The following is a 26317-nucleotide window of genomic DNA, read 5'->3' as shown; positions in this document are numbered from 1 at the left end:
GACTGTTAGGCGGTCGTGTTAACGTTACTCTGTGTACGCGATATTATCACGAATATATTTATGTGTCGGACGTACAAACTTACATGTGAAGGATTAGATGTGATATGTAAACTGTGAAGTGACGCTCAGCTCAGTGCCGTTTGATGTTTATTTATGAGGCAGATAATAAAGAGAAGCATTCATGATTCAGGTTAGTTTTAATTTTATTCAGTGCTCTACTTCTTTCAAGTGTAAACAAATAATATTTGCAACATACTGTATTGTACTAAAAATACTTATTTTGAATAAATTTTTATTTAACTCAACGCTTTTACTTAATGTATTATTTACTTGTTTTTTTTTTTATTTTAAATGATATTCTTTTCAATTCGTAGATACACTTTTTTTAAATAAGTAATTAATATAAATAATTAATTTAGTGAAATTTTCCACCTTAATCAATTAGTTTTCATTTATTCATTCAACTGTCGCAAATATGAAATTCCCGTTATGAATTCTAAATAAAAATTGTATTATTGCGTATAAAGCAAATATACTCATATATAGAGGTGTAGGAATCGAAACAAATTGTGAAACTATTCATTAGATATAACTGAATTAATTGACCGGACGGTGGGCGTCAAAGTGGACAATTGTAAATTAAAACAGTCGTACACAAATGTAATCATTAAACATTGCGAAGATACAACTGTAATTAATTTTTATAATCGTTATTATGTTACTAGTAGGTTGTAATTTTTAATTAAGGTGAGGATTTTATAACGTTTCGCCAATGCCAAATGCCAAATTAAAAAATAGTGATGAATATCAAGATAACAAGCAATTAATCACAAAAATGGAATCTTAATGGATTCTTATTTAACTAGTTCAGTGTTATAAATTAATTATATGTAACATATTGTAATAATATGCGAGTCTGCAACATATTTCGTTTGTTATACGTTCATATCGCCAGTTATTTGCATAGTTTTGTCATTTCTACACATTATTAATATACTAAATCATATCTTAACAAGATTAATTTTATGGTAGGTAAATAAACAGTTACAACTCGATATTTTTCTCACTATATTATCTCGTTGTCATTTCTAAGCTGATTTTAGTGTTGAAATGTCAATCTTAGTAATTAATAGTCTAGTATTAGGTACTTTGTGAAAAATTGTGGAATTCTCCACACTGAGTCATTTTGTATTACTCTAACAAGTACCTATATTTTGTTATATTTTATCAATAGATAAAAAATAAATATTCATATACATAATAGACACAATAGTGTCTATTATGTATATGAATATTTATCTATAAGTAGTGTTTAATGAAGTATATTAAATCATAACTCTACGCGTGGCATATAAAAGAAAATACAAATGTCCTGTCTTCATTCAATCTTCTCAAATGCGTACAATATTACAGGTATTACTTAATAAAATACTAAGCTATAGATACGTTTCTATAATACTTTTTGTTTTAGTAATCTAAATAAATACATCAATGATGTAAAACTGGAAAAGTTCAGTTACATTACTTTGCATTAAGCGACGCGAACGGTAAGCGCTGTGTAGGCTTATGTTTTTATTTATATATAGTATTTATTGCACTTTGAGATATAGGTCCATTCTTAATTATAGACAATGTGAGCAAAGATTGACTTATCTCTACTCCCGATTGATCCCCATCCAATCCTACTAGGGTCGACATTACGAGGGCCTGAGCCGAGGTTCGAAACCCTAGTGGTATCCTCAGACTGAAGGCGTATCCGTCAGGCAGGAGTTGGTCTTCAGCCGTTAAGTCCTTCCGCGGGTTTTGAGTGCCATCTGCACTCGCCTCCTATCGTTCGGTAAAGCTGTAAAGGCTAGCTGCAGCCAACAACATTAGAATAGTTCGAAACAAAAATGAGAAGACGGCAAACTCACCAGAAATTAACCACAATAATTTCGAGATAGAACCATGTGGAAGTTTTTCTGATACTTTAGGGCTTTTCATTGTTAATAACAGGGCTAAATTTCTCATTATTAAGAATCTTCTGCCCCTAAATCAGGTCAGCTACCATTGACTGTGATGATGTTCAGGAAAAAGTCAACCTGAGTTGTTAAATTTTTAGCAATAGTATTAATATTTTATTTTAGTAACTTTTTCTCTACTATTCTGCAATGTTTTAAAGTTTCTAGTTATATGTGCGTTGATAAATCTGTCAGACCAAGTGTACCTATTTCGGAAAGAATAGGGCTGGTTTTGTTTTTAAAATAATTCCCATTTATTCCTCGTTTTAAATACAAATAGGTAGCTGTTTCGTTTGTTATTCTGAGAAACAAAATATCACGTGTCTGTCCTCTTAATATAATCTACGGTCAATTGAATATTTATTAAGTTTTACAGCTAAATAGTAGCTGTAAAAAGTAACAAATAATAAGTATTAATAAGTAAACAGATAGACACACTTCCACATTTACAATGTTATTATAGATAAAACAAATGCATATATGATAATTATAGCACATTGGTAGCTATTAACTATGGAAGAGTAAGTAAGAATTGGGTAAATATGAAACATAAACATTTTATATTTAGGATTCCGTATTACTTTTTAGCTATAAGTTAATTATAAACAAAAAAATATCGTAATTACTCAACTGTAAATACGTATCATAAATATTTTAGACTAAGGATGTTGTATCGCCTTTAAAGTAAGTACAGCATAACGATTTATATTACACAAAATTGCCGTGATTACTCAACTGGGACGGATCTAGGGAATCCCCGCCACATGGCCAACCCTAATATAACATGGCAGGACAGAATTTAAATATTAACGTCAGATGATTGCCAGATACGAGGAAATGTGTCAAGCAATCATCAGCTAGTGGCCACTTCAAAGACCGCGGTGATGATGCGATGTAAATGTTTTTGTTAACTGAAACAAAACAGACGCGTTCGCAAACTAAAATAACTGACGCACTCGATGTCTTATATATATGCTTATAATAATGTAAGTATATATTTTTTCATTAAATTATTCGCGGTATCAACGACCAACTCGATGGCGCCCGTACCTACTACATGTAGGTATGTTTATATCGCATATAACATTTATAACAGTAGATGAAGACAACAATAAATGTATATGTAATATATCTATACCTACCACGGGTGCATTATTTGATTAATTAATTAATTAATTAATTAATTAATTGGTAGCATTAAACTTTTTTTTGTTAAATTAATTAGTGGGAATATTTTGTGTTTCATTTAGGTATGTATAGGAGGGGGGTATATAACTCAACTTTAATTAGTCTATATAGTAGTGACATATTTTACGACATATTCTCTGAAATTTTCATTCCAATTCCACAGTTGTTTTTAGTTTTATGTTATCTGTGGTTTTACATTTAACGCTATCGCATAAACAAATGAACAGAAAGAAGACATTTGCCTCTCAATTTTAGTATTTCATTATTATTAGATGTAATAATAATAATAAAGTTTTTTAGGTAATTAATGAATAGACTTTCATGAACTCGTTGGCACCAATACGATCTCTATATTTATAAAAATGTACTGAGGGATTTATACTTAATATACCTAGTAGGTATACCTATATGTATAAATATATAGTAGACATGTAGCTAAATTTTAGTATAGGTTAATTTTATTACAATAATAAGTATTTTGGTGTAGATATCCAAGATATTAGTAGTTTCTTTGTATATTTTTTTAGATGAAAGTTATGCTATGAGGGAAACTAATAAACCTTTTTGATTTTATAATATTGGTAAGCATGGATATATGTAGCATACGAAAAAATACTTTATTACTCAAAATACCTTTATTAATATAGGTATATTACAGACTCTTACGATATACCAAATCTACAGACAGGAATGCTTTCGAACTAAGAGAAAAACAAGAAACTCCGCTCTTATTGTCGTATTCAAGTGAACTTGTATACATGATTACAAAATACAGATTTATTTTTAATTTCAAATAAGGAGATGGGCCACCAGTTACACAATACAATTGTCTCTTGATAAAGCATTATCGAAATCGGTCTAGCCATATCAGAGATTAGCATGAACCGACAGATATTTTAATTTTTGTTATGTAAGTACCATTATAGTGAACATTTAGCGAAAATTACAAACAAACGCTTCAAACCTATTATTCGTATAAATAATAATTATATTAGGACAATGCACACAACGCCATCTACATCCAAGTGAAGCGAAGCTTGTGTTATTTGTACTAGACAATTGATAGAAATACTTAACTATACTTAAATAACAAGTGCAGCAACCAGACAGCAGCGTGATCTGAATCACGACATCCTGCTGCCAACTCTTAGCAGATGTCAGGAGCTGCGCAGGCGCAGCGGCGGCGCCGTGAGCGTGACGCCATTAGTTCCGTGAGCTGCCGCGAGAGGAGCGCCGGCGTCGCCGCGGGCCTGTCGGACGGGGAAATAGGTTATTACACACTGCAGCCCATCGGGATTATAAAAACAAACTCATTTTCTTATCCTTACTAATATTATAAATGCGAAAGTAACTCTGTCTGTCTGTCTCACTTTCAAGCCAAAACTACTGAACCTATTTAAATGAAATTCGGTACACAGATAGTCTAAACCCTGAGAAAGAACATAGGCTACTTTTTAATACAAAAAAGGGTTATAAGGAGTTAAAAGAGGAGATGAAACTTTGTATGGAAAATCAAAAAAGCATAGACGAGGTAGAGTGCTCTCTACCACAACAAATAGATTTTATAGAAGAATATAACAGAACGCAATAGAGAATAGTTTGAATATGATCGTAGTTTTTTTTTAATTGGCTTGCACAAAACTGATGGTAGGTAGGTACACTTGATGGTAAGTGGTAACTGTCGCCTATATAGGTATAATACAGCGCCTATAAACAGAAAAGGAACATTATGCCAATGTGGCTAGGTGGCTAATGAAAAAAATATTTATTTGCGATATACCGTTAGTACCTACGTCAGATGACATGTCGCGAAAAAAAATATTGATCAGTAATATTATAACAGGCACGAAAATTATAAAAAAAAACAATAATTTTACTATTATATTAAGCATTCTATAAAAAAATATTAAATCACACTCAATTTTAAGTTTGCCTTTAAATAATGTATGAGATCCCAGTTCTCTAATGTCTTTTGGAAGATTATTGTACACTAATTATTATAAAGTATACATTTTTTTATATGTGGGTACCTAAATCAAGTTGTAAAAAACATTGTGTATAGTTTGTGATTAGATTAGACGAGACAGAGGAAAAGGCATGATTTTAATATTAACATAGATTAGTGTAGATTACTTTATGCTATAGGTACGGGATAACAGTGGAATTTGCAAGGATCGCCATGAGCCGGCCTAATGTCCGTAATGCGCCTTCCCGCGCGGACATTACCCGGACGCGGATTATTGAAATAAATCGCCGGCCATCAAAGAAATGGACAGTTTGCGAGAGCATATATTAACCAGATTGAGTTTGACGGTGAACATTTAAAGTTATTTACCTCATGTCACTATTTTGCTAATCGGGAAGATGCAAATATTCATGTACAAGTAGGTACCTATAATTGGTTATATTATGATATTGGATATATTACATAGGAGCCTTGGTCTAGCGGTTTAGCACACCGGTTTACTTCCAATGGTCGCGCGTTCGATTCCTCGCACGGCACAAACATTTGTATTCATGAGTATGATTGTTTGTCTCTGTCTGGGTGTTTTCTATATTTGTTATGTAGGTATATATTTACAAAAAAACTAAGTTTTTGTATCAGTTGTCTAGTACCAACCCATAACACAAGCTCTGCTTACTGTGGGACAAACTGGCGCTCTGTTAATTGTCCAGGTTTATTATTATTTATATTAAGGCAAGGTATGCCAACCGTACCTACAAGATTCTTTTACAGGTCAAAGATAACGTTTTCATCCCTAGGAAACCATATAACCATAGGGAGTTTTGAAATATAAAAGTTAAAAAATTATTTGCAGATTTCCACATTGTTTCTTAATCAAAGTGATTAAATTTTATGCCCAGGTATTCCTCACGTCTTTTGGTTTAGTTACCCTTTGTAACTAAACCTTTATCCAAAAAACGAGTAATACTATAAATGCAGAAGTGCGTCTCCATGTCTGTTTGTTACCTTTTCACGACGAAACGGCTGAACATCTGAGAATTAGACATCTTCTCTAGATCTATCTTTTATTGAAAAATAAAGCCATACAAATTTGCGGTACACAGTTAGTACAGATACCTACTCACAAGAGGTCGGTAACTGATTAATCAAGATACAATAATATTATCATTTTGCATACAGTAGGTATTAAAGTTAGCAGAAATTATTCTACGAATCCATAGAGCATTTCCCATTCCTAAAGCTGATTTGTTAATTAAACTTGCCAGTCTACTTTACTTAAACTTCATATTTACTTAACTACGGTTGATAAGAAAATCGATAAGGTCAAGGTCACCGACGGTTGAGGTCATTCAGACTAGTGATAACTTGAATTGTTATCGTTCTATTCCTGGTACAGGCAAACTAAAATAGATCCTTTTAGCATCGATCTAGAAAATGAAAGTATTATCGTACCTACTACCACATAATTCTACAATAGTCAATTAGCATGTCAGGATTGTCAGGTCGACCTCCACGTGGTCCCCTATGGCAAGTTTTTGAATTAACCGGACTTTATGCTCATCCTATCGTACTGGTTCTCCGCCACCGTTAGCGAAGGCAGGCAGAGTTTATTAGCTATATGTATGATATAGTATTCCCCATTCTTCGTGATTCTCTATACTTAGTTCATTTTAGACAAATTTTATACAATAAGTACCTACCAAATTGCCACCGACCTTAATTAGCACTAGCTTACCGCGACTTCTCTCGAATTAAAATAAATAAACTTTCTAAAATAAAAGTAGCCTAAGTTATTCCTTATTATATATCTGTGAGTGAAAATAATGTCACATCAAAATCGGTCCAGCCATTTCAGAGATTAGCAAGAACAAATAGGCAGACATACTTTTTTTTTATTAATATTTTATTCAAGTACCTTCGTCTGCATATTTATTTGTATAGACTACAGATAGCCAATACATAATAGAAATATAACGTGTTATAGCGAATAACATGAAGATTCACGACGTAACTAATTGAAGGTACTGTCCAGTACTGTACAAGGCCTAACGAACCCCAATACCACAATCTGCGCCTACGCATGCATGTTTCTTATTAATTTAGAATGGATTTACGATTTAAACACGTCAGACGACCAGTTAGTAACTTAAATTGTCACCGGTCTTCTATTTCCCAAGTGGCATATTATTATGAAATATATGTTCATTACACGACCTCGGTGGTCTAGAGGTTTAGCACACCACTTTACTTCTATTAGCGGGTTCGATTCCTGGCACGGTACAAACATTTGTACATTTCAGTATTTTCTATGTATATTATGTATGTATTTGAAAGTGTACGTATTTATATTAGTTGTCTAGAACCCATTAAAAAGCTTTGCTAGTATAGGACTAGATGGCGCTGTGTGAATTATCTTGAGATGTTATTAATGTTATTATTATGGTTTAAAGATATCAACTAACAATTGATTTCTCAGCGCAATGGAGAATTAAACTAATAAGAGGTTGCATACCTACTTTGAATAGAAAGCTGATAGTTTTTTTTTATATGTAAATAAATACCTACTTACCTATATTAATCAGATAATCGATTATAATATTGGGACTATTTTATGAATTTATACAGGTATAGTGCGAACTTGCTACCATTGCTAGATGAAATGGTGTGTATATATACTACTTCCTGTCATGCCTTAATGGTATAGTAGTGTATATATATACACTACTATATCATTAAGGCATGACTAGGTATATATTTATTATAGTGTTAAAATAAACATCACTTATAAATTGAATCAACTGAGAATCAAACCCGGTATTTCAACAAATGGGGTTACAGGTCAGCTGTATGTTAAGACAGTGGTAATTACTACATCGTGGCGAAGATTGACAATAAAGATAAACCTATCAAATCTTCAAATACTACTGTAGTGCTGTGATGTCTGTTTATTGACATTGAACTATTACTAATATATATATATACAAAATATAAATACAAATACATAATTATGACTTGGTAAAAAAAAACATTAGTTTATGGTAGAAACAATTGATCTGATCAATTGATGTCGGTTTGTTTTAATCTACATATATACAGCTCTCATTCTATTCTAGCTAGCTATGGATAGCCTCAGTGGTCTAACGATTTAGCACACCGCCTTATACTTCCGATGATCACGGGTTAGATTCCTCGCACGGCAACACCTGTAAACAAACGTTTGTAATCATTGGTATGTTTGTTTATACCTATCTTGGTATTTTCTATGTATAATATGTATGTATTTACGAAAAAAAATATCTATGTATTTGTATCAGTTATCTAGTACCTACCCATAACACAAGCTTTAGCTAGCTTAACTTGGATCTAGATAACGCTGTATGAATTGTCTTAAGAATAAATAAAAAAAATACTAAAGCATAATTTTGATTTGGTAAAAAAAAACCATTAGTTTGCACAAACATTATATGAAATGTCTTGTTACAATATTTTAAGTAATTTATGAATTTAGTTTACAAAATAACGATTTTATGCAAAAAGTTTTATATTTTTTTTCTTATAGTCATATCTAAATATTCTCTCTGTAAGTATTGTCTCTTCTGCATGTAAAGACGTAGTAACAATGCAATATTTCACCACTAGATATATTTGCAATCTGCAAGATATCTAAAAAGACGCCTTAGGATAGAAAGCATTAGCACACAAATCTTTTAATCATATATATAATATAAGTAGTTTTTTTAAATAATCTATCATTTTTCATATATAGGTACACTACTTTTATATGAATACAACTTTGGAAGACATTTTGGTAAATAATAATTGTAATGTTTGTATACACCTAACAGATATCAATAAATAAATCTAACTATGTTGCAACACTGCCTACACAACAAAATGACGGACTGCAATGGCAACACCCAGACGATCCTATCGTACACACATAAATTATTGTTTTGTAAACGAAATTGTAGGGCGTAATTAATTATATATACAGAACCGTTAGGTACTACGATGCTCTCGTGAGTTATAAACTTATATGAAACATTAAATTATTTGTTGTTTATATATATACATTGTACCTACGAAAAAAAAAATATAGAAAAATAGCTGTGACCGCGGTTTCAGCTGCTTGAATTTTAAGATTTATAGCCTATGTGTTCTTCTAATGTATAGGCTATATTATTGTAAAGTTCAATTAATATACATTCAGTAGTTTTTGCGTGAAAGAGTAACACATATCCATCTATCCATCCACAGAAACTTCCGTGTTTATAATATTAGTAAGATTAAGCGAGTACATTTTTACTGAAAACATTTCATTATGTATTGTTTTCTTTCTACGAAGGAATGCAGATAAAGTCGCAGGGAAAAGCTAGTTATAAATATGAGAATAATTTAATAATAAAGCACCCATATTTCCATAAACCATGACAGTCGGACAGACAGAGTAACATTAAGTGAACCGTATCTCTACTTTATTAGACAATTGTGTCACAGATAAATAATAACTAAGTATCTAATTATAGTAATGTTATTGATAAATATTAAATATATTATACTAACTGTTCTACTGACATTATCTGCATAACCAGTCGATCTACTTTGTAAATTAATTCTGACCCAATGATATTGAGTATCCCATACAAACTTTCATCCCCTATTTCTCCCCGCAAATATAATATTGTATCTTGCTTGTGCTTGCGATATTATCTGTACAACTAGCAAATTTACTCTGGAACTAATTCCAATGTAATAACATTGGATATGTACAAACGTACGTATATACGTACGTGACGTACAAACTTTCAACCCCTTGAAACTATTTTTGAGATAAAACATTAGTTACGTTATCATGATACAAATTATCTTACATATATTCTTTATTGCTTGATAATACACTAATAATATAATTTAAAGACAATGTGAGGAAAGGTGGACTTCCCTAGAAATGATTTCATCCAGGCAACCCTAAACAGTGTTATAAGTGGAGTGGGTAATAAATGATGCAAAAAACGTAGATACATAAAATACGAATTACAAATTGTACAATCTAATACAAAAGTATTATATATACAACTAGCTACTTGGCCCGACTTTGCACTGATGCATATCTTCATGAATCACACTATCTATTACAAAAAACCGCTTCGAAATCCGTTGCGTACTTTTAAAGATTTAACCGTATATAGGGACGGACAGATAGCGACAGCGACTTTATTTTATACTACATATGTAGTGATACTAATGTACATAAACATATAAGTATATGGTATATGGTATATAGACGTGGACTGTACCAGAGTACAATAACACTTTTAAATAACAAAACAAACTTCCCGAATATATACACGCTCATCGTTTTACACTTTTCTATGTTTTGGAACTTTTCATAACAGTTTATGAAGCATGTAACAAATCAGTCATCGTATGAAAAAACTAACACGCGTGTTTGAAAATTTTCACAATTTCGGTAACTTTTAAATCTAACTGACAATACAATTAGAAAAGATGCAGTTTACGTTCGTAAATGTAATACGAGTGTTAATGAAAGAGAGATAGTAATAATAAAAACGATACTGACTTATGGAAGATATATGACGAAAATATTACAGAACCCAGAAATAGAAATTTGTCTATTTGCCTGTAGATTTCTGCATGCTTATCTGAGAAACGGCTTAATCGTTTTGAGTGCGATTTTCACTAATTTATTGCGGTAAGTTTTATGCTTGCTTGATTCGAATCGATTTTCAAACAAAAAGTTATGGATACAAATTCGCAGGACTATAAATATAGTTTTCAAATTATGGGGTTACCGTGACATCATGAAATACGCTGTGTTATAAATAAAGGGGATAAAACGTAGGTTACCGTTATGAAAAATGATATGCAAAGTAAATTTATGAGACACTTGCATTATTGATTGGGTGTGCGCTTTATCAGATTTGAATGGCTAGAAAAAGTGTCATATTTTACTAAATGACTGAACGCGTCTGAATAAATTTTAACATGAAAATATTCTTTATTTAAATTTCTTTCTCAAAAGTAGCACGAGAAATCCCGGTAACAGCTGTTATAAATATATTGGTAGTAACTAATATTTTGTAATTTTAACTTTAATTTTGACATTAGCTGATGACAGGAACAATATTTGTCCGTTATGCCTTACAAATGTATGCTTTTCATATGTAAGCATACATTAAGTAGAACATTTTCTTAACAAAATAATTCTTAGTAACTTCTGTCTCATACATTATCCGTACAAATATCATAAACAATAGATACGTGCGTTCCATACAAAACACAATAGTATGTGATCTACCTCCCATACTTACAATATGTAAAAACATACATGTAAATCTTCAGTGTTTCCACAAAATCACATTCAGCTGCTCCTAAATAGTTTGTCTGTATTGTTGTTTCACCCATATGCGCGTTATCAGTGGCCAAGCTTGTATTGTCTGTGTTATCATCCTCACATAAGGTCAACTTCAAAGGTGCCGACAACGGGCATTGTTCAAGTAAAAGGACGCCAATTTCTTTTGCAGTTTTTTGCATGTTTCGTCTAGTCTCGCTATTATGCATTTCACAGGGTTTTTTAATGTTCTGTTCTGCGAAGTATGTATGCCTACTTAAAAAGATGAATATTTGCCTAATATACTTAGTTTAAAAGATTTAAGGATTTAACTAGGTATTACAAAATCACCACAAAACAATATATATTATTTTACGGTGTGGTGTTTTTTTTAATATATGATATTGATATGGTGCACCCGTCCAAGCTGGCGGGGCACCAATGGAGGATGATAATATGAGCAAGAGATTAGCAAGCATTGTGACAAATTCACCTGGAATTTAACTCGATGGTTTCCGGGGGGAACTTATTGGAGGTCAACAGTCTTCGTTACTAACAATCCCTTACCCCCCAGAAAATATTGTTTATAATTTATATATGTCTACTAGAAAAATTGCAATATAGAATCAAAGGCGGGCCCTGCAGTTATAATATGTATATCATTGGGATTGTCGAAATTATTTATATTTTTTATATGCACCTTATTATAATGGTAAATAAGTTGACGGCGAATCTGGTGGTAAGTGATAACAGCCACCAATGTTCATAAACAGTACCACGGACATTAAGTTAGTTAAGTGCATGCATGCATGCATTGTTTAAACACAAACTATAAAATTGACTATGACTTGGTAATTTTTAGTGTCCAAGAATATTTCACTAAAACGAATACTTTCATATAATTTGCCAGTCATGCTTATTATGGTAAATATTGCTGATTAATAATATTTCATGTAATATCTTATTTACTGTACCAATGTTTCGTAAAGAAATTATTTCATTTTATCTGATACCACTGACTTATGAGTTGCCATTCTGGAGGATTAAGATGTTATGCCTCTTATTTTCTAATTTCACTTCCTAATCACTCACATTAATAGAAGCACATTTTACAAAACAAGCTTGACTAAAATATAGACTGAAGTACGCATACAGACGACTTTGTCCTAACTCTATCTTCATAAATATCTTCCTAATAATAATAATAATAAGAAACATAATTTTATTATCTATTTTGAAAGACGTTAGTAAACTTAACTCCTTCAATCATCATAGAAATTTAAACTGATAAAGGTTTCGGTGTCTGATCTGATAAAGTTGAGTTAGTACGTTATCGCGCTTTCTAAATAATGTCATAAAATAATTAAACACAATGAAGTATAACAGGTGCTATATTTTATTGCCGTCTTATCAAATTCAGTAGCCACTTACGTAATAAATATAACACATCATAAACGTATCAATAATTATTTTATTATACCTAATCCCCAAATAAATGAACATGTGTACGTAAATGTGAGGACCGAGGTATAGAGGGCAGGTAGTTTCTATTGTCTTGGTGGCCAAAGGTTATCTTATCACCCCCACCCTTGCGGCGGTGCCTTTGAAGTCTTAACACTTATGTCACAGGATTAGTTGTGTCCCATGCGTTTGAAGTTGCCGACGTGCAAAGAACGCCGACGTTTTGTAACAGTGCCGGTGTGAAAATTTTGTAATTGTATATAATATTAGTTTTCGTTTAGTGAACTTAGTATGAACGAGGATCATCTCAACAAATTATCACAATTTGTCAAGCGTTGGTGGGAAGATGATTATTCTAAGGTTTGTTATTTCATTATCGAAGTACTAGCTTTAATATGTAGGCAATATATATTTTTTGATGGCGCCGGTGGTCTAACGGTTTAACACACCGTCTCAGTTCCGTAGATCGCAGGTTCGACTCTCGTCTGTTACAAAATTTGTATTTATGACTGCAATTGTTGTTTTCTATATACTTACTTCTATTACGTATATAAAAAAACTGTTTATTGTTTAGTAACATAGTATAAAAGTTCAGCATAATTTGGTAGTGTATGAATTATCCTGGGTATTATAAACCTCTGGTAGAACTAACTGGCGAGACGTAAGAGGGTATCTCTGGGTTGAACGTTATACGACGAAAAGAACATGTTTTTTAAATAATTCGATTATAAATTGTATACATTGACAACTGTTATCATAGATGAAATAGTCAAAGGAATTGTTGAGTTATTGAACTCGCTTGTGAAAACAACATTTGAAATGCCCAAATTTGGCATAGTTTATTTCCACTCCTACGTGGTGTATATTACCAGAGAGATAGTCAGAATATATTGTCATACTAAAATTTATAGCCCTGCGATCAATCCTCTTTTCAATTCAAACGAACCCCTAGTGATGTCTTCAAACTAAAGTCTTATCCGTTAGGTAGGAGTTGGTCTTCATCCTATCCATAACTTCATCTCTATGCTTGCTTGGAGTGCCATTCGCACTCGTCCCCTTGTTCGGTGAGGTGCTAAAGGCTAACTATGGCCAACAGGTTTAGATCAAAGGCTCAGTTCGAAAAAAAAATTCATGAGCTCAACGACGAAGAGCTACTCGAAGCACAGTTAATTATTTATCTCAGTGGAGCATACGATTAGGTACAAACTGTTATATTTTTCCATGTTCACGGATTCGACCCCTTAACAATACTTAATAGTACATTCTATATTGTTTTTGATTACCTAGGCATTTCTGGTTTAATTGTTTACATGTATTTATTACTGTATATTGCATATTAATTCTTTAAGTAGATACCTTTGTCTGTATGTTAATAAATGTAGTCTGGTTAAATAATAATATAACTTCTACTTATTTTGAAATTAGACGGCGATGTGTAACCTTTTCAGTACCTACCAAGGTATTGTTTATTACTTTTGGTATAATTTTTATTTTTATTAACAAGCATTTTCATATATAACTTATTAAAATATATTACACAAACATATACAAAACTAAGTTTTGAACTATATACATGTAACAAATCGACTTGTCCACCAACAAATTAATTTCCGTCCGTCAAAACGCCGTCACAACACAAAATCGATAAGTGACCTCAGGTTATCCAATTATTGTTTAATATCCATAACGAGTGGAGGCGTCTAAAGTCGAGATTAAGATAAGCCGGCACCGTACTGTCCATGGTGTATCATTACCTATATTAAATCGATCGTCCAGTGGATAATTTCGTACGAAGTCCAAATTGTACCGAAACACCATGTTCAGGATGAGGACAGGTTATGGTGTCTTTGTAATATCGATATATGGTGTTAATACTTGACGAAATTGAAACGAGTTAGGTATATGACTTGGTTCTGGCATGCTTTTTTTAAATTATTGTTCTTGTTTTCTTTTCTCTTAATTTTGTGGGGATTTTTGTACACTAAATGTGATGATAACAATCCCATCGTATTTTAACTATATAACAAAAAAGAGATATCAACGTAAATTAATGCAATAGCAGCGAGAATCTTAAGTTCTACATCCGAAGCTGACTGCCAATATACTCGTATACCGTGGAATACACCTACGTAATTAATCTAACCAATTTAATATCAAATAAGCTCTAAAAGCTTGATTGATATTGTCTGTATTATGTCCAATATGTTATAAAATATGATGCATTTTTTCTTCTTCCCCACAAACTTCACAATTTAGACATTTCATTAAATAAGCAAATATATTTCATGAAGTATGTCCGGAACGATCTATCGAACGAAAACGAAATCTATTTTCAGTAATAATATGTTGTCTATGTCAATATAAGTTGACATTAAAAAGTGTTGATCTCCACTAGATTTCAATTAGCGACCTTTATTGAGGTGTCACATCCACAAGGCTCTGTCTTGTATTTTATGCGATTTGAGATGAAAATTTCCCTACTCTCGTAACAGTTTCATACACATCTTGTTTAGACTGACTACCTTTAGACTCCTCCTTATTATAATACTTCTAATAGTTATTTTATTTAATATCAATTACGACCACACACATAGAGCAAAACATAGACAGGAAATTATAGGCGACGCACAGAGTCTCCTATCCTGCTTATCGGTAGAGCTGTGGTCGACCACAGTTGCTTTAGGCTTAGTCTCTATTATATCCTCATTTTTTTATTATACATTCATCTCATTTTTCATTATAAATTTCATACACTATACCTACAGGAAACTTTTTAAGTGTTAGATTTCAATAATATTAAAAACACGAAAGTTTGTGAGTATAGATGGATGAACGGATGTTTGTTACTTTTTCACGCAAAAACTACTGAACGGATTTTGATGAAACTTTACAGTAATATAGCTTACAACATCACAATAACATATAAGCTAAAAATTTCATACCTGTGAAACCGCGGACACAGCTAGTTTCATTATATATATTGTGTACTATATAGGACCTTTTTTTATAAGTATTACATTGACAGACAGGCTGATGGTCTACCTAATGGTAATTAATAAACAGTCGCTATATAGGTACACGAACAACACTATCAGATTATTATGTAATACCCGGGATACGCCTCATACGCTACCATTCCAGAAGACTGATGTATCAGGCCTCTTATCCTTTAACTGACTCATTGCCTCATCTTCTTTTACTGCTTATCGATTGAAATAGATTGAGAGAGGGCAAGTAGATGACTTTTTACAAAGTCTTGTCTTGGTCTCTGTTGTAACCTTATTTAAATACATTAATCTATAACATTTTATTATGCCCTCCACTCAGCTATAAGATTAATTTCTTTCGGACGTATTTCTAAATTGAAAAAAAATCCGCACAATACTTTCTCTACACTGAATCACTATTGTGTACATAGGAATGATAATTAAATTAATGGAGGCATACAAGCCCACCCACACGGCATGATCGGCCATTGTTAAACGAACGACAAATATTGGTACAATACAGTGTCCACATGGATCTATGGCGTTTATTGATGTTATGGGTATTACGCAAAATACGATTACAAACGGCTTTGTGTCAGATAATACGCTAATAACTACTCATGGCTGGTCTTTAGTTTATGGTAATACTAGCGTCTGCCCACGTATTGGTCCGCGTAACCGTGTTTGTTTTTAGCATAAGTAGCCTCTCCTTTTCTATCCCAAAAGCTATACGTGATTCAATTTTTTATTGATGCTCATTGATCACCTTTGCTCACGTGTACCTAATTCATGTTGTATTTAAAAGTATATATACTTTATTGAGTTCTTCTCATCTCGAAAGCACTCCGAACTGACGGTAGATTTGACATATCATAAGAGTCTGTAATATAGACTTACATTAATAAAGATTATTGAGTTTGAGACATCAAAAAGTATGAAGCAGTCAATCAATATTTATTATATTATTAATTACTTAGCAAGTCGAATTGAAATTCAACATAGTTTATACGTTTAAGAACATTGTAACACTTTAAACTACTACTATTTAGAAGAAAGAGCACGAGACTCAACTGGAATATGAAATATGAATTTTTTTTTAGATCAGTAGTAAATAATGGTTATCAAGAGTAGAGGAAGCTTGATATTAAGAAACGATCCAGAATATTACAAATTGTTCGAATTATGACCTGTATGGATTCACACACACATAGCGATGTCTAAAGGCTTAGCGTTTTATTCCGATGGACTCGTGTTCGAGTCCTCGTACTCCTATGTATAATGATTATGTACTTACAAAAAAATTGTATGTAAGTACTCGTACCAAATGTCTAGTACCCACAACACAAGCTCTGCTTAACTTTGAACTAGATGGCGCTGTGTGAGTGGTCCTGAGTTATTATTATTATAATAATTATTAATTATAAAACAGTAAATATAATAACAGTAATATATAAAAGTAGATATGTTTGATACATCATGGTGCCTTAATAGTCAACCAAACATCACACAGTACACTTCACATGATTGAATGAAATTAATGAATTTCATGAATATTGGTATTTGGTTTAGCATTACGTTGAACACAGTAACCACATTTACATATATCTGAAGTATGTTAGTCTTTCTGTTTCCTATCTTTTGACGTTTGGACGTAGATACTTATGTTAATTATATTTAGCATAATAAAATTAATATAGTTATAATTAGAGAATATATAGTATTATATTATTTTGTTCATGCTCATTATATATTATAGGCTCATCTAAAAAAGTAGACAAACTCGCTTGTAACCTTTCAAAAGTTACCTTTTCAGGCTTTAAATTCCTATAACTATAACCTTTTAGTTCAACCCCCATTTATAGCCAAGAGGTCGTAAAGTTATTATTGCCAAAACAACAGGTAATATAACTCTTCAATGACGCAGAATTCCGATAATTACTACGCATAAACTTAACTTCACCAATTACTTTGCTCATAATCCACAAATTACTGAACGTTTGTTGGTTCGTTTATCGTGCCCTCTATGACTGTAATTATTAGGTAGAAACTGTCTATTGTATGTGGCAGGTTAACTCGAAATCTATCGAGGTACACACTGAATCAGAAGTGGTTTGATAGGAAAAATACAGATAAAAACATTACATTAAACTATTATATGAAATTAAAAGCATAATTACTACATACAATGAAGAACACCGCGTGAAGTCAAAGCGAAAACTTAGCAATACCTAAGTTAATTGCCGTAAAAAATTTAAAAATATTAGTAGCTAGTAAATTTATTTATTTTTAAAAACGCTTAATATACGCATTTTGTCTGCTTATTTTTTTTTTAAATTATGTTATGAAAATACTTCTATGTAGATATCATCAAGTACCTACCTACAAAATAATTATTACTACTAGTAGGTCCCTACTAAATATACTTCGTTTATGTACAAAAAACACAAGAATCTATAAAAGGTAGGTACTATAGAATAATATGTAGAATAATGTCGATAATTCTAATCAAACATTTGATATATTATATTGATTAACATATGGGATACGGGGAGTGAAAGTGAAACAATTTTGTTTGTCTGTTAGTAATTTCTTGGCGCCTTAACCGTTCAAACAAACGTCAAGAAATTACCTACAAGAGTATGAATATTTTGTATTATAGTATTGTATATATATAATAATATATTATTTTACACACGCTGTCACCCACTTTCTCACAAAAAAATATTATGCAAATTACACAGTTTTGATGCACAGATATTTACGTAGGTAATTCATTCCACCTTGAGTGTTTCCCATAAGAAATGTATTGTTTTTTTGTCTCGTGCACATGTTAAAGCAGTCATTACGTGAAATGGCAATGCATTTTGCGCTTTACAGTACCCAAACCTGTTTACTTACTTCATGTATCAAGCTCTGAACAATATGGCATGTCACGACAGCGAGCCAACGAAAAACGATCATCGCGAAATGCGCATTTTTTTTAAAAAAGCAAAGAAAACATATTTACTGGCTGAAATAATACCATACGTCATTGTGATAAAGCACACTTTGTTGTGTTACAGTTTGAAAAAAAATACCGTGAAATATGTCCGCCTGTCCATTGCTCCGCCGGTAGGCGTGGGTCAGATACGCGTGCAAATTTATCGTTAACATTCCAGTTATTGGAACACGTACCTTATGGTGTTCGTAACAAGAGCAACTAGATGGCACATAAATACAACGGGTCAATCACCCCGGCTTAACATCGCGACTTTGGCGGATTTTTTGCCGCTTTTTTTGTTATTGACTGTTGACAATTACTCTGTATATTCCCACAGTTAAAATGCAGATATATTGCTTTATAGGGAACCATACAAAGCACAATATGTAAAAATATAAAAGTTGCACGTGCGAATAATTCATATTCAACTTGTGTATTCTGTTATAGATACCTATATTGTCCATTTATGCTAAAATCATTTTTAAATTTTATAATTTAACTATTGTACAGATATATGAATATAATCTATGATACAAATTATACATGCTTTAAGTGATTATCATGTCACATTTTTCTATTTAACCTTTTAATATTACGTCCAATGTAGATGTAGAGCTTAAAATCAACCATTACAGCATTAAAATAGTTTGTACTAAAAATATTGAGGAGTTCTTTTAACGAAATACAAATACCTCCTTATGACGTAAACAAATGCTAGGATAATAGAATAGATATGATTTTTTATTTATAATAAATAGAGCTAGTGTTTTACTTCCAAAAAAACAATAGGGAATGCTACAATAATTGTACCCGCGCAAATCACTGGTCGGAAGCTAGTTTAAAAGGTTTTAACTTAAACCAATATAAGTAAGAAAGTACTTACTCGATCTACTCGATCTCTAGTATTCGTAAACATTTCTACCGACATTTTAAAACACCTTACCTTTAAAATGGTTCGTATCGCGAAATATATAATTTAATTAAAGTATATGAATTTACGTCCGGTAATGATGTGATTGGTTAATAGTGGGTTATGATGCTTAAACGACCGTCGCCGTCCGGTAATGAGAGCTCGGGAAAAAATTTAATTCAGTCACAATGTAAAGGGCTATTCGAGAGCGCCGCAAAAGTCCCACCCAATCGATTTATTAGCTAATTTAAAACTAAATTAAAAGTTGCTCTCGCATGTGTAATTTGATAGACGCCATTAATCGACATGTGCCTTCGTTTGTTATAAACTCCACGTAAATATACAATGTATAAACGCACACAATGATCTGAAAACGACTTGTAATTAGTTGTAATAAAAATATGACGTGATGCAGTCACATGAAACTAGATGTTAAATTTTATATAGACCTACCAATTATTTTTAAGTATTCTCTAGCCTGGTTATGTACGTGAATTTAAATCTAGCAGGCATCATAAAGTTGTCTTTTACTGTAACTTATATTCGTAACGGTCTATCATGTGAAACACAATAATACTAGAAACGGGTTCTAGTTACTATTAGATGTAAATATTTTCAGCAAAATGTGGGCATGTATTACAGCGTATGTATAGCTGACAATAAGTACCTACACTTGTGAAGATACTAAAAAAAGATAGAAAAACTATATCTTTCATACTATTAGAATACTATAAATATAGATAATACTTATCTGTCTGTTTTGGAAGTATAAACAACTGTAACCTAGACGACCTTGCACCAACGAACCGAACATGCACCCAAAAAAACGCCCTCCTTTCTTTGGCAGTCGGGTAATAACATAACTACAGTCAGAGCATCGTACAAAAAACGTCACAGTCCGGAGATAAATCTACTTGCACTTATGAACAAAATTGCTTTCGTAACACCCTGTAATTTGGCCCGGTCAACTCTGTAACAGACGTATATTTTTGTTAAACGACACTTTATTATCCGGCGTTTATCCGTTTTGTAGCATTAGAAAACGGATTCTTTTTCTGGTAATTGTCGTTTCGGGTAAAATTATTGTTTGGGGCAGGGACAATTTAATTCTCCATAGAAATGGTAATATAATGATATAGAGGCAACGTAGTCGCCGCTAGACGCTTACACGCTATAATCAAATGACAAATGGTTTTGAAGGGCGACAAACGGCGCGATTACACCAGACACTGGTCAATGTTTGTCTAAAATTAAGTTACTTACATGTTTAAATGTTGACTATTATTGTTAGTCATGATAAAGATCATCATATTGATTAATTAAACATGTAATATCAATATATAGTTAGATAGAGCGCAAACGACATATAATTATGTCGTTGTGTGTAGTAGGTATACACATATTTCGATAATTTTATGTCGTTTGCGAAACGAAATTATACAAATACAATTAGATTTAGAGAATGTGCTGTATACACTTACTATGTTTTTTTTTATCACACATGTAATTTTTTGTGACTATACGAATAATTATGAAATAAATATATAGTGAATTTTGAATTATCCAACGTATTTTATCCAATACAAATACTCGTCTAAGTATAGAATCAGATATTTTTCAACTTACAATAATATAAATACAACAACGATGTAAAAAAAAAGACAACCATAAAGAACTTATTTCCTCAACAGGCCTCTGATGATATAAAAATTATTTTAAAATTGCCCAATTCGAACGTCTAATTATATCAACATTCTATAAGGATAAAAGTTATTTAATGACATCAAACACAGAGCTGATAAGATATAATGTTGTATTTAATTTGAAACAACCCATTCCTGTGGTTAAAATTAAAATAAACTTATAACGATTTAAAGCAAGTTTTAGCTTTGACAACGCGAGCCGGCCTGAATGCTTACCAAATGAATAGTAATTTAGTTTTCGGATTAAATCGTTCCGAACACGCGACACAAACCACTTTTCTATTCTCAAGTCGACTCGAAACCGTCATTTTACACAATTTTACCCAATTGCTCTCAGTTCTCAGAATTAATTTGATATTAGCCTTTGAAAACGCAAGGTGTGGTTTTGTGTTGGTCTGATAGTTATTTTGAAGAGCCGTTTGTATAACCAGTGTTTAGGTTTGCTTAGACTTGATAATCATTCAGAATTAACCGTATTCATTCATTATAATTTGTAACTGTATCTTGCTTTTATTATATATTATTTCGTGAATGAGAAGTCTAATGGAAATATTCTAGAATTTGCAAAATTTGTATAGCTTAATCATTTGATGAAATACCGCCCGCGGAAATTAATTTTGTATACAGGTGTCATACTACTTCTTTTCTTTTACCTACTATTATATATATTAATGAGGATGACCATTAACAGACACAACTAAATAAGCTATATATTTTTGTTCCAGGAATCACAGACAAGTAGCGCAGATCGATGGAATGGGCGAGGGCCCGAGCACAACATGGCTCTCCAGCAAATTCTCAAGCTCCAAGAAGCCAGAGCATTACACAAAACGTCTTTACTTCCTATCTACAAAAAGAACGGATTGCCTTCACCGTCTGATACTAGACAAGATTACGATAGCAGTATACAGGAGAAAAAGTCTGATGCATCGGATTATCGAGCATTAGACCAGCTAAAATTAGAAGCAGAATTTCGAAAATTAATGGAACAGTCAGGCAGAGATATTCGTAATGATGAATCTTTAAAATATATCCAACACATGATGGAAGCAAAACATCATTTTGAATATATAAAGTCAATTCAGGATAAAGAGGGGAAGGATTCTGTTGAAGAAGATAACACTGAAAGAAGAAAGGAAGTTATATCACCTAGAAATAGTAGGACATCACCAGTTCATAGACAATCACCACATGATAGAATGTCTTCAGGTGAAGCGTCGCCCAGTCATAGTGTTCACCTATCTACCTCATCCAGTCCTCTTTCAACCACTAGTCCCATCAACTCATCTCCCTTAAGTCACCTTCAAAATATGCAACCTTTCGATTTTCGTAAGACTAAAGTTGTAGAAAATCCCGTTAAAGAAGATATTAAAAAAAGTAGTTACGAAATGAGTTCAACGGAAAAAGTTACAATGGATTTAATGCGTAGTCAATTTTTTAATTTTCCACTACCACCCAATTTACCAATGCCACCGATATCAATGCCTTCTACATTTAATCATTCCGCTGCTATGGTAGCTGCTCTGAGTCAAAATCCAATGGGTTTAGCATCACTACAAGCTTTGTTACCTCAAATGTCAGGAAAACAAGTAAATCAAGAAAATCTTGAAAATAATCATACACTCAACTCTAGTAAAATTAGAGCAGATGATCTAAAATTAGATGAAGAAAATGCCCTTAATTTAAGTAAGGATTCTTATAGTGAATCGGCTGCTGCTCAAAACTCAAGAAACTTATTATTAGGGAAATGTATTAGCCCACCCAAAAGGCAATGGGGTGCCTCACAAATACCTCTAAATTTGGGTACTCACTTCATTAATCCCGCTACTGGAAAAAAGAGAGTTCAGTGTAATGTCTGTTTGAAAACTTTCTGTGATAAGGGCGCTTTGAAGATACATTTTTCAGCTGTTCACCTTAGAGAAATGCATAAGTGTACTGTGGAAGGATGTAGCATGATGTTTAGTTCTAGAAGATCTAGAAATAGACATAGTGCTAACCCTAATCCAAAACTTCACTCTCCACATTTAAGAAGAAAGATTTCTCCACATGACGGAAGAAGTGCTCAAGTTCACTCAGTACTTCTTTCACCACACGGTACCGGACTAGGTATACCACCAGTTATGAATCCAATGCATCCATTTGGATCATATCCACTTTTAAATGCACCTCACAATATGAGACAGTTTACACCCAACTTACCTTTAGAATACAAAAATAGTTTGGGAATTAACTTTTCATCATCATCTGATCATACACATACAATGAATCGTAAACCAGAATCAGGAGAAAATAAAGATCAAGACGGGCAAGGAGAATCAGACGAAGATGATGGTATCGTGGTTGTAGCTGGTGATGATGATGATGAAGATCCGGACCACATAGATACTAGTGATTACTATTCAACTCTTAATAAATCAAATGGCTCAATAGAAGACTCTGAGACAGATTATGATCAAAGAAGTGTCAGTGACAATAATGAAAGCGTAGATAATAGAAAGGAAGCAGCAAGTCCAGAAATTATGAAAAGAAAACGTAAAAATTTAAATCCTACACGTCTTCAAAATGTTTCTGAAAGTTGCGCGACTAATGAACAACAAAAGGAACAACACGAAAATGTAAATGATAATTTAGTAGATGCCAAAAGGATTAAAGTGGAAAAGTATGAAACAAATGAAAGCTCAGAAAAGTGTGTACTTGATAAATGCAATGAAATAAAAGTAAAGCAAGAATTTTCACAAATTAAGGACGATTCAATAGAAACGAGGTATAATCCACAAGATCTACGGGTAAAACAGGAACCCAATGATAATTCTGATATTTATAAAAGCCAAGAAGGAAACCAATCCAATGATGAACAGTATTCCTCAGAAAATGCTTTAAAACGACTAGAAAGTTTATCAAGAGGCGATTTTCCTAATATTGTTAAGAAACCTGATTCCCACGCTTTGGGCTCTTATAATGTACCACTTAATGATTCTGTTGAGTACTCTGATAGATCTCCATCATCCTCAGTATCAAGTTTTGATTACTCGTCAGAAGATTCACAAGGTCAAATATACGGATATATAGACAATGGATTTTTTGTTAGCACAACTGATGTTCCAATGGATCATGAGAATCCACGAAAATGTACTGTTTGTGGAAGAATATTCCAAAATGTTTACATTTTAAAAACACATTACCAAAATGCGCATTTGAAACTTATGTACAAATGTAATATTGAAGGTTGCAGGGCAGCTTTTCCATCAAGGCGAGGTAGAGATCGTCACAGTGCAAATGATAGTCTGCACAGAAAGATAATGTCATCAGATGAAATGAGAATTCGGGACGATTCTCCATTAAGAGTTATGGAGAAAACTAGGGAACAAATGGACTTAATTGCGAGGTACAATGAAGATGAACGTGCCATCCCATATATTGAATCACACAAATACTACGGAGCAAAAGAGTCAGAGAAACTTAAAAACCAACTTAGTCATCATATACCTTTCGGTCCTCCATACCCACCTTTACAGTTACCTGATACTTACTTGAGTAACAGAGATATGTTTGCACAGCATCCTTTCCTATTTGCACCGTTTAGCATGTTACCAAACTTTCCACCACTACGCTTGGGCTTTCTTCCTCCAAGTTTAAGCGCTTTTGGTTGTCACAATCAAAATTATTCCCCTCCATTAGCGCGGAAACTAAGTTACTGCGTTGAAGACGAGGCACCGAGGCCAAATAAAGATGGTAGCTATCCATGTCGGGGTTGTCGAGAGTGTTTTAAAGACTTGTCCAGTCTGAAGATTCATTGTGAAACCGTCCACGCGCAATCATTGCACCGGTGTACAGTGAATGGATGCAACGCGGCGTTCTTCTCAAGGACTAAAAGAAATATTCATTATGAGTCTCACGTTAGCTCTAGAAGACAAAATGGTAGAGGGCTTCCTTCGTGACCTAAGTAGATTAATTAACAGTAAAAGAAGTCGAATCTCATAATGCATTTGTGATGTTATATAAAACAACCAAATAGTGTATTACTAGTTAGTTTTGTTACACGCCAGTACCTTTTAATTCTCATGAATGTTTATGAATGGCGCGGCGTATGCATTTTGTGTAATAAACATTTTTGTAAATAGATATAATTAGATACGCCTGTGTTAAGTATACTTGATTATAGAATTTTTATTACAATCTGGTTCAATTTGTGTTTGTGTAAAATGATTCAGTTATCGTATATAAACCATTGATAATGCATGATTTATTCCACCTAATATTACTTTTAAGTTTACAATTTAATTTTGTTAATAGTCTATTAATCATCAGTGAAACAGATGACTTAAATTTAGTTAAATGTTAGGCAAATATATTAATATAAACTGAAACAAAAACGCTGCGTCCTGTGTAAATAAAATACAAAATGTTTAGTTAAACAATTTACTTGTAAGAATATATAAATAATTTCCAATGTTTCTAATAGTAAATAATTATGTAAAATTCGACATTCCATAGAAATAACAGTGCAATAACTATGTAAATATTAAATAATGTACAAAAATATAGCTACAATGTACAACAGTCGCTTACTTTAACAATGTATTTATAGGTAGTATTATAAGCACTTCGATTCTTGGCAATTACGAAAGGTGTAAGTGATGACGTCATTTTTACTAGCTTTAAAACTTATATTCCTTGTTATATATTTATTTTAAAAATTACATTCATTACTTCTCTCAAAATGTAAAGAGAAAAGCGAATAGATACGTGTTTTTTTAAAAGTGCAGTTAA

General features: G+C 32.5%; 1 protein-coding gene across 1 annotated transcript; it reads left to right on the top strand.

Moving 5' to 3' along the window:
• Positions 1-25514, top strand: LOC131849998 (uncharacterized). The gene is made up of 2 exons (XM_059200141.1): positions 1-190; positions 22273-25514. The coding sequence occupies exons 1-2, from the start codon at positions 182-184 to the stop codon at positions 25483-25485; spliced, it is 3222 nt and encodes a 1073-aa protein (XP_059056124.1). The 5' UTR covers positions 1-181; the 3' UTR covers positions 25486-25514.
• Positions 25515-26317: the final 803 nt, after the last annotated feature.

Source organism: Achroia grisella, unplaced genomic scaffold, assembly GCF_030625045.1.
Source record: "Achroia grisella isolate CSIRO2021 unplaced genomic scaffold, CSIRO_AGI_Agris_v1 utg676, whole genome shotgun sequence".
NCBI classification, from domain to species: Eukaryota; Metazoa; Arthropoda; class Insecta; order Lepidoptera; family Pyralidae; genus Achroia; species Achroia grisella.
Note: the sequence above shows the minus strand (reverse complement) of the source record. Positions and strands in the feature narration are given on the sequence as shown.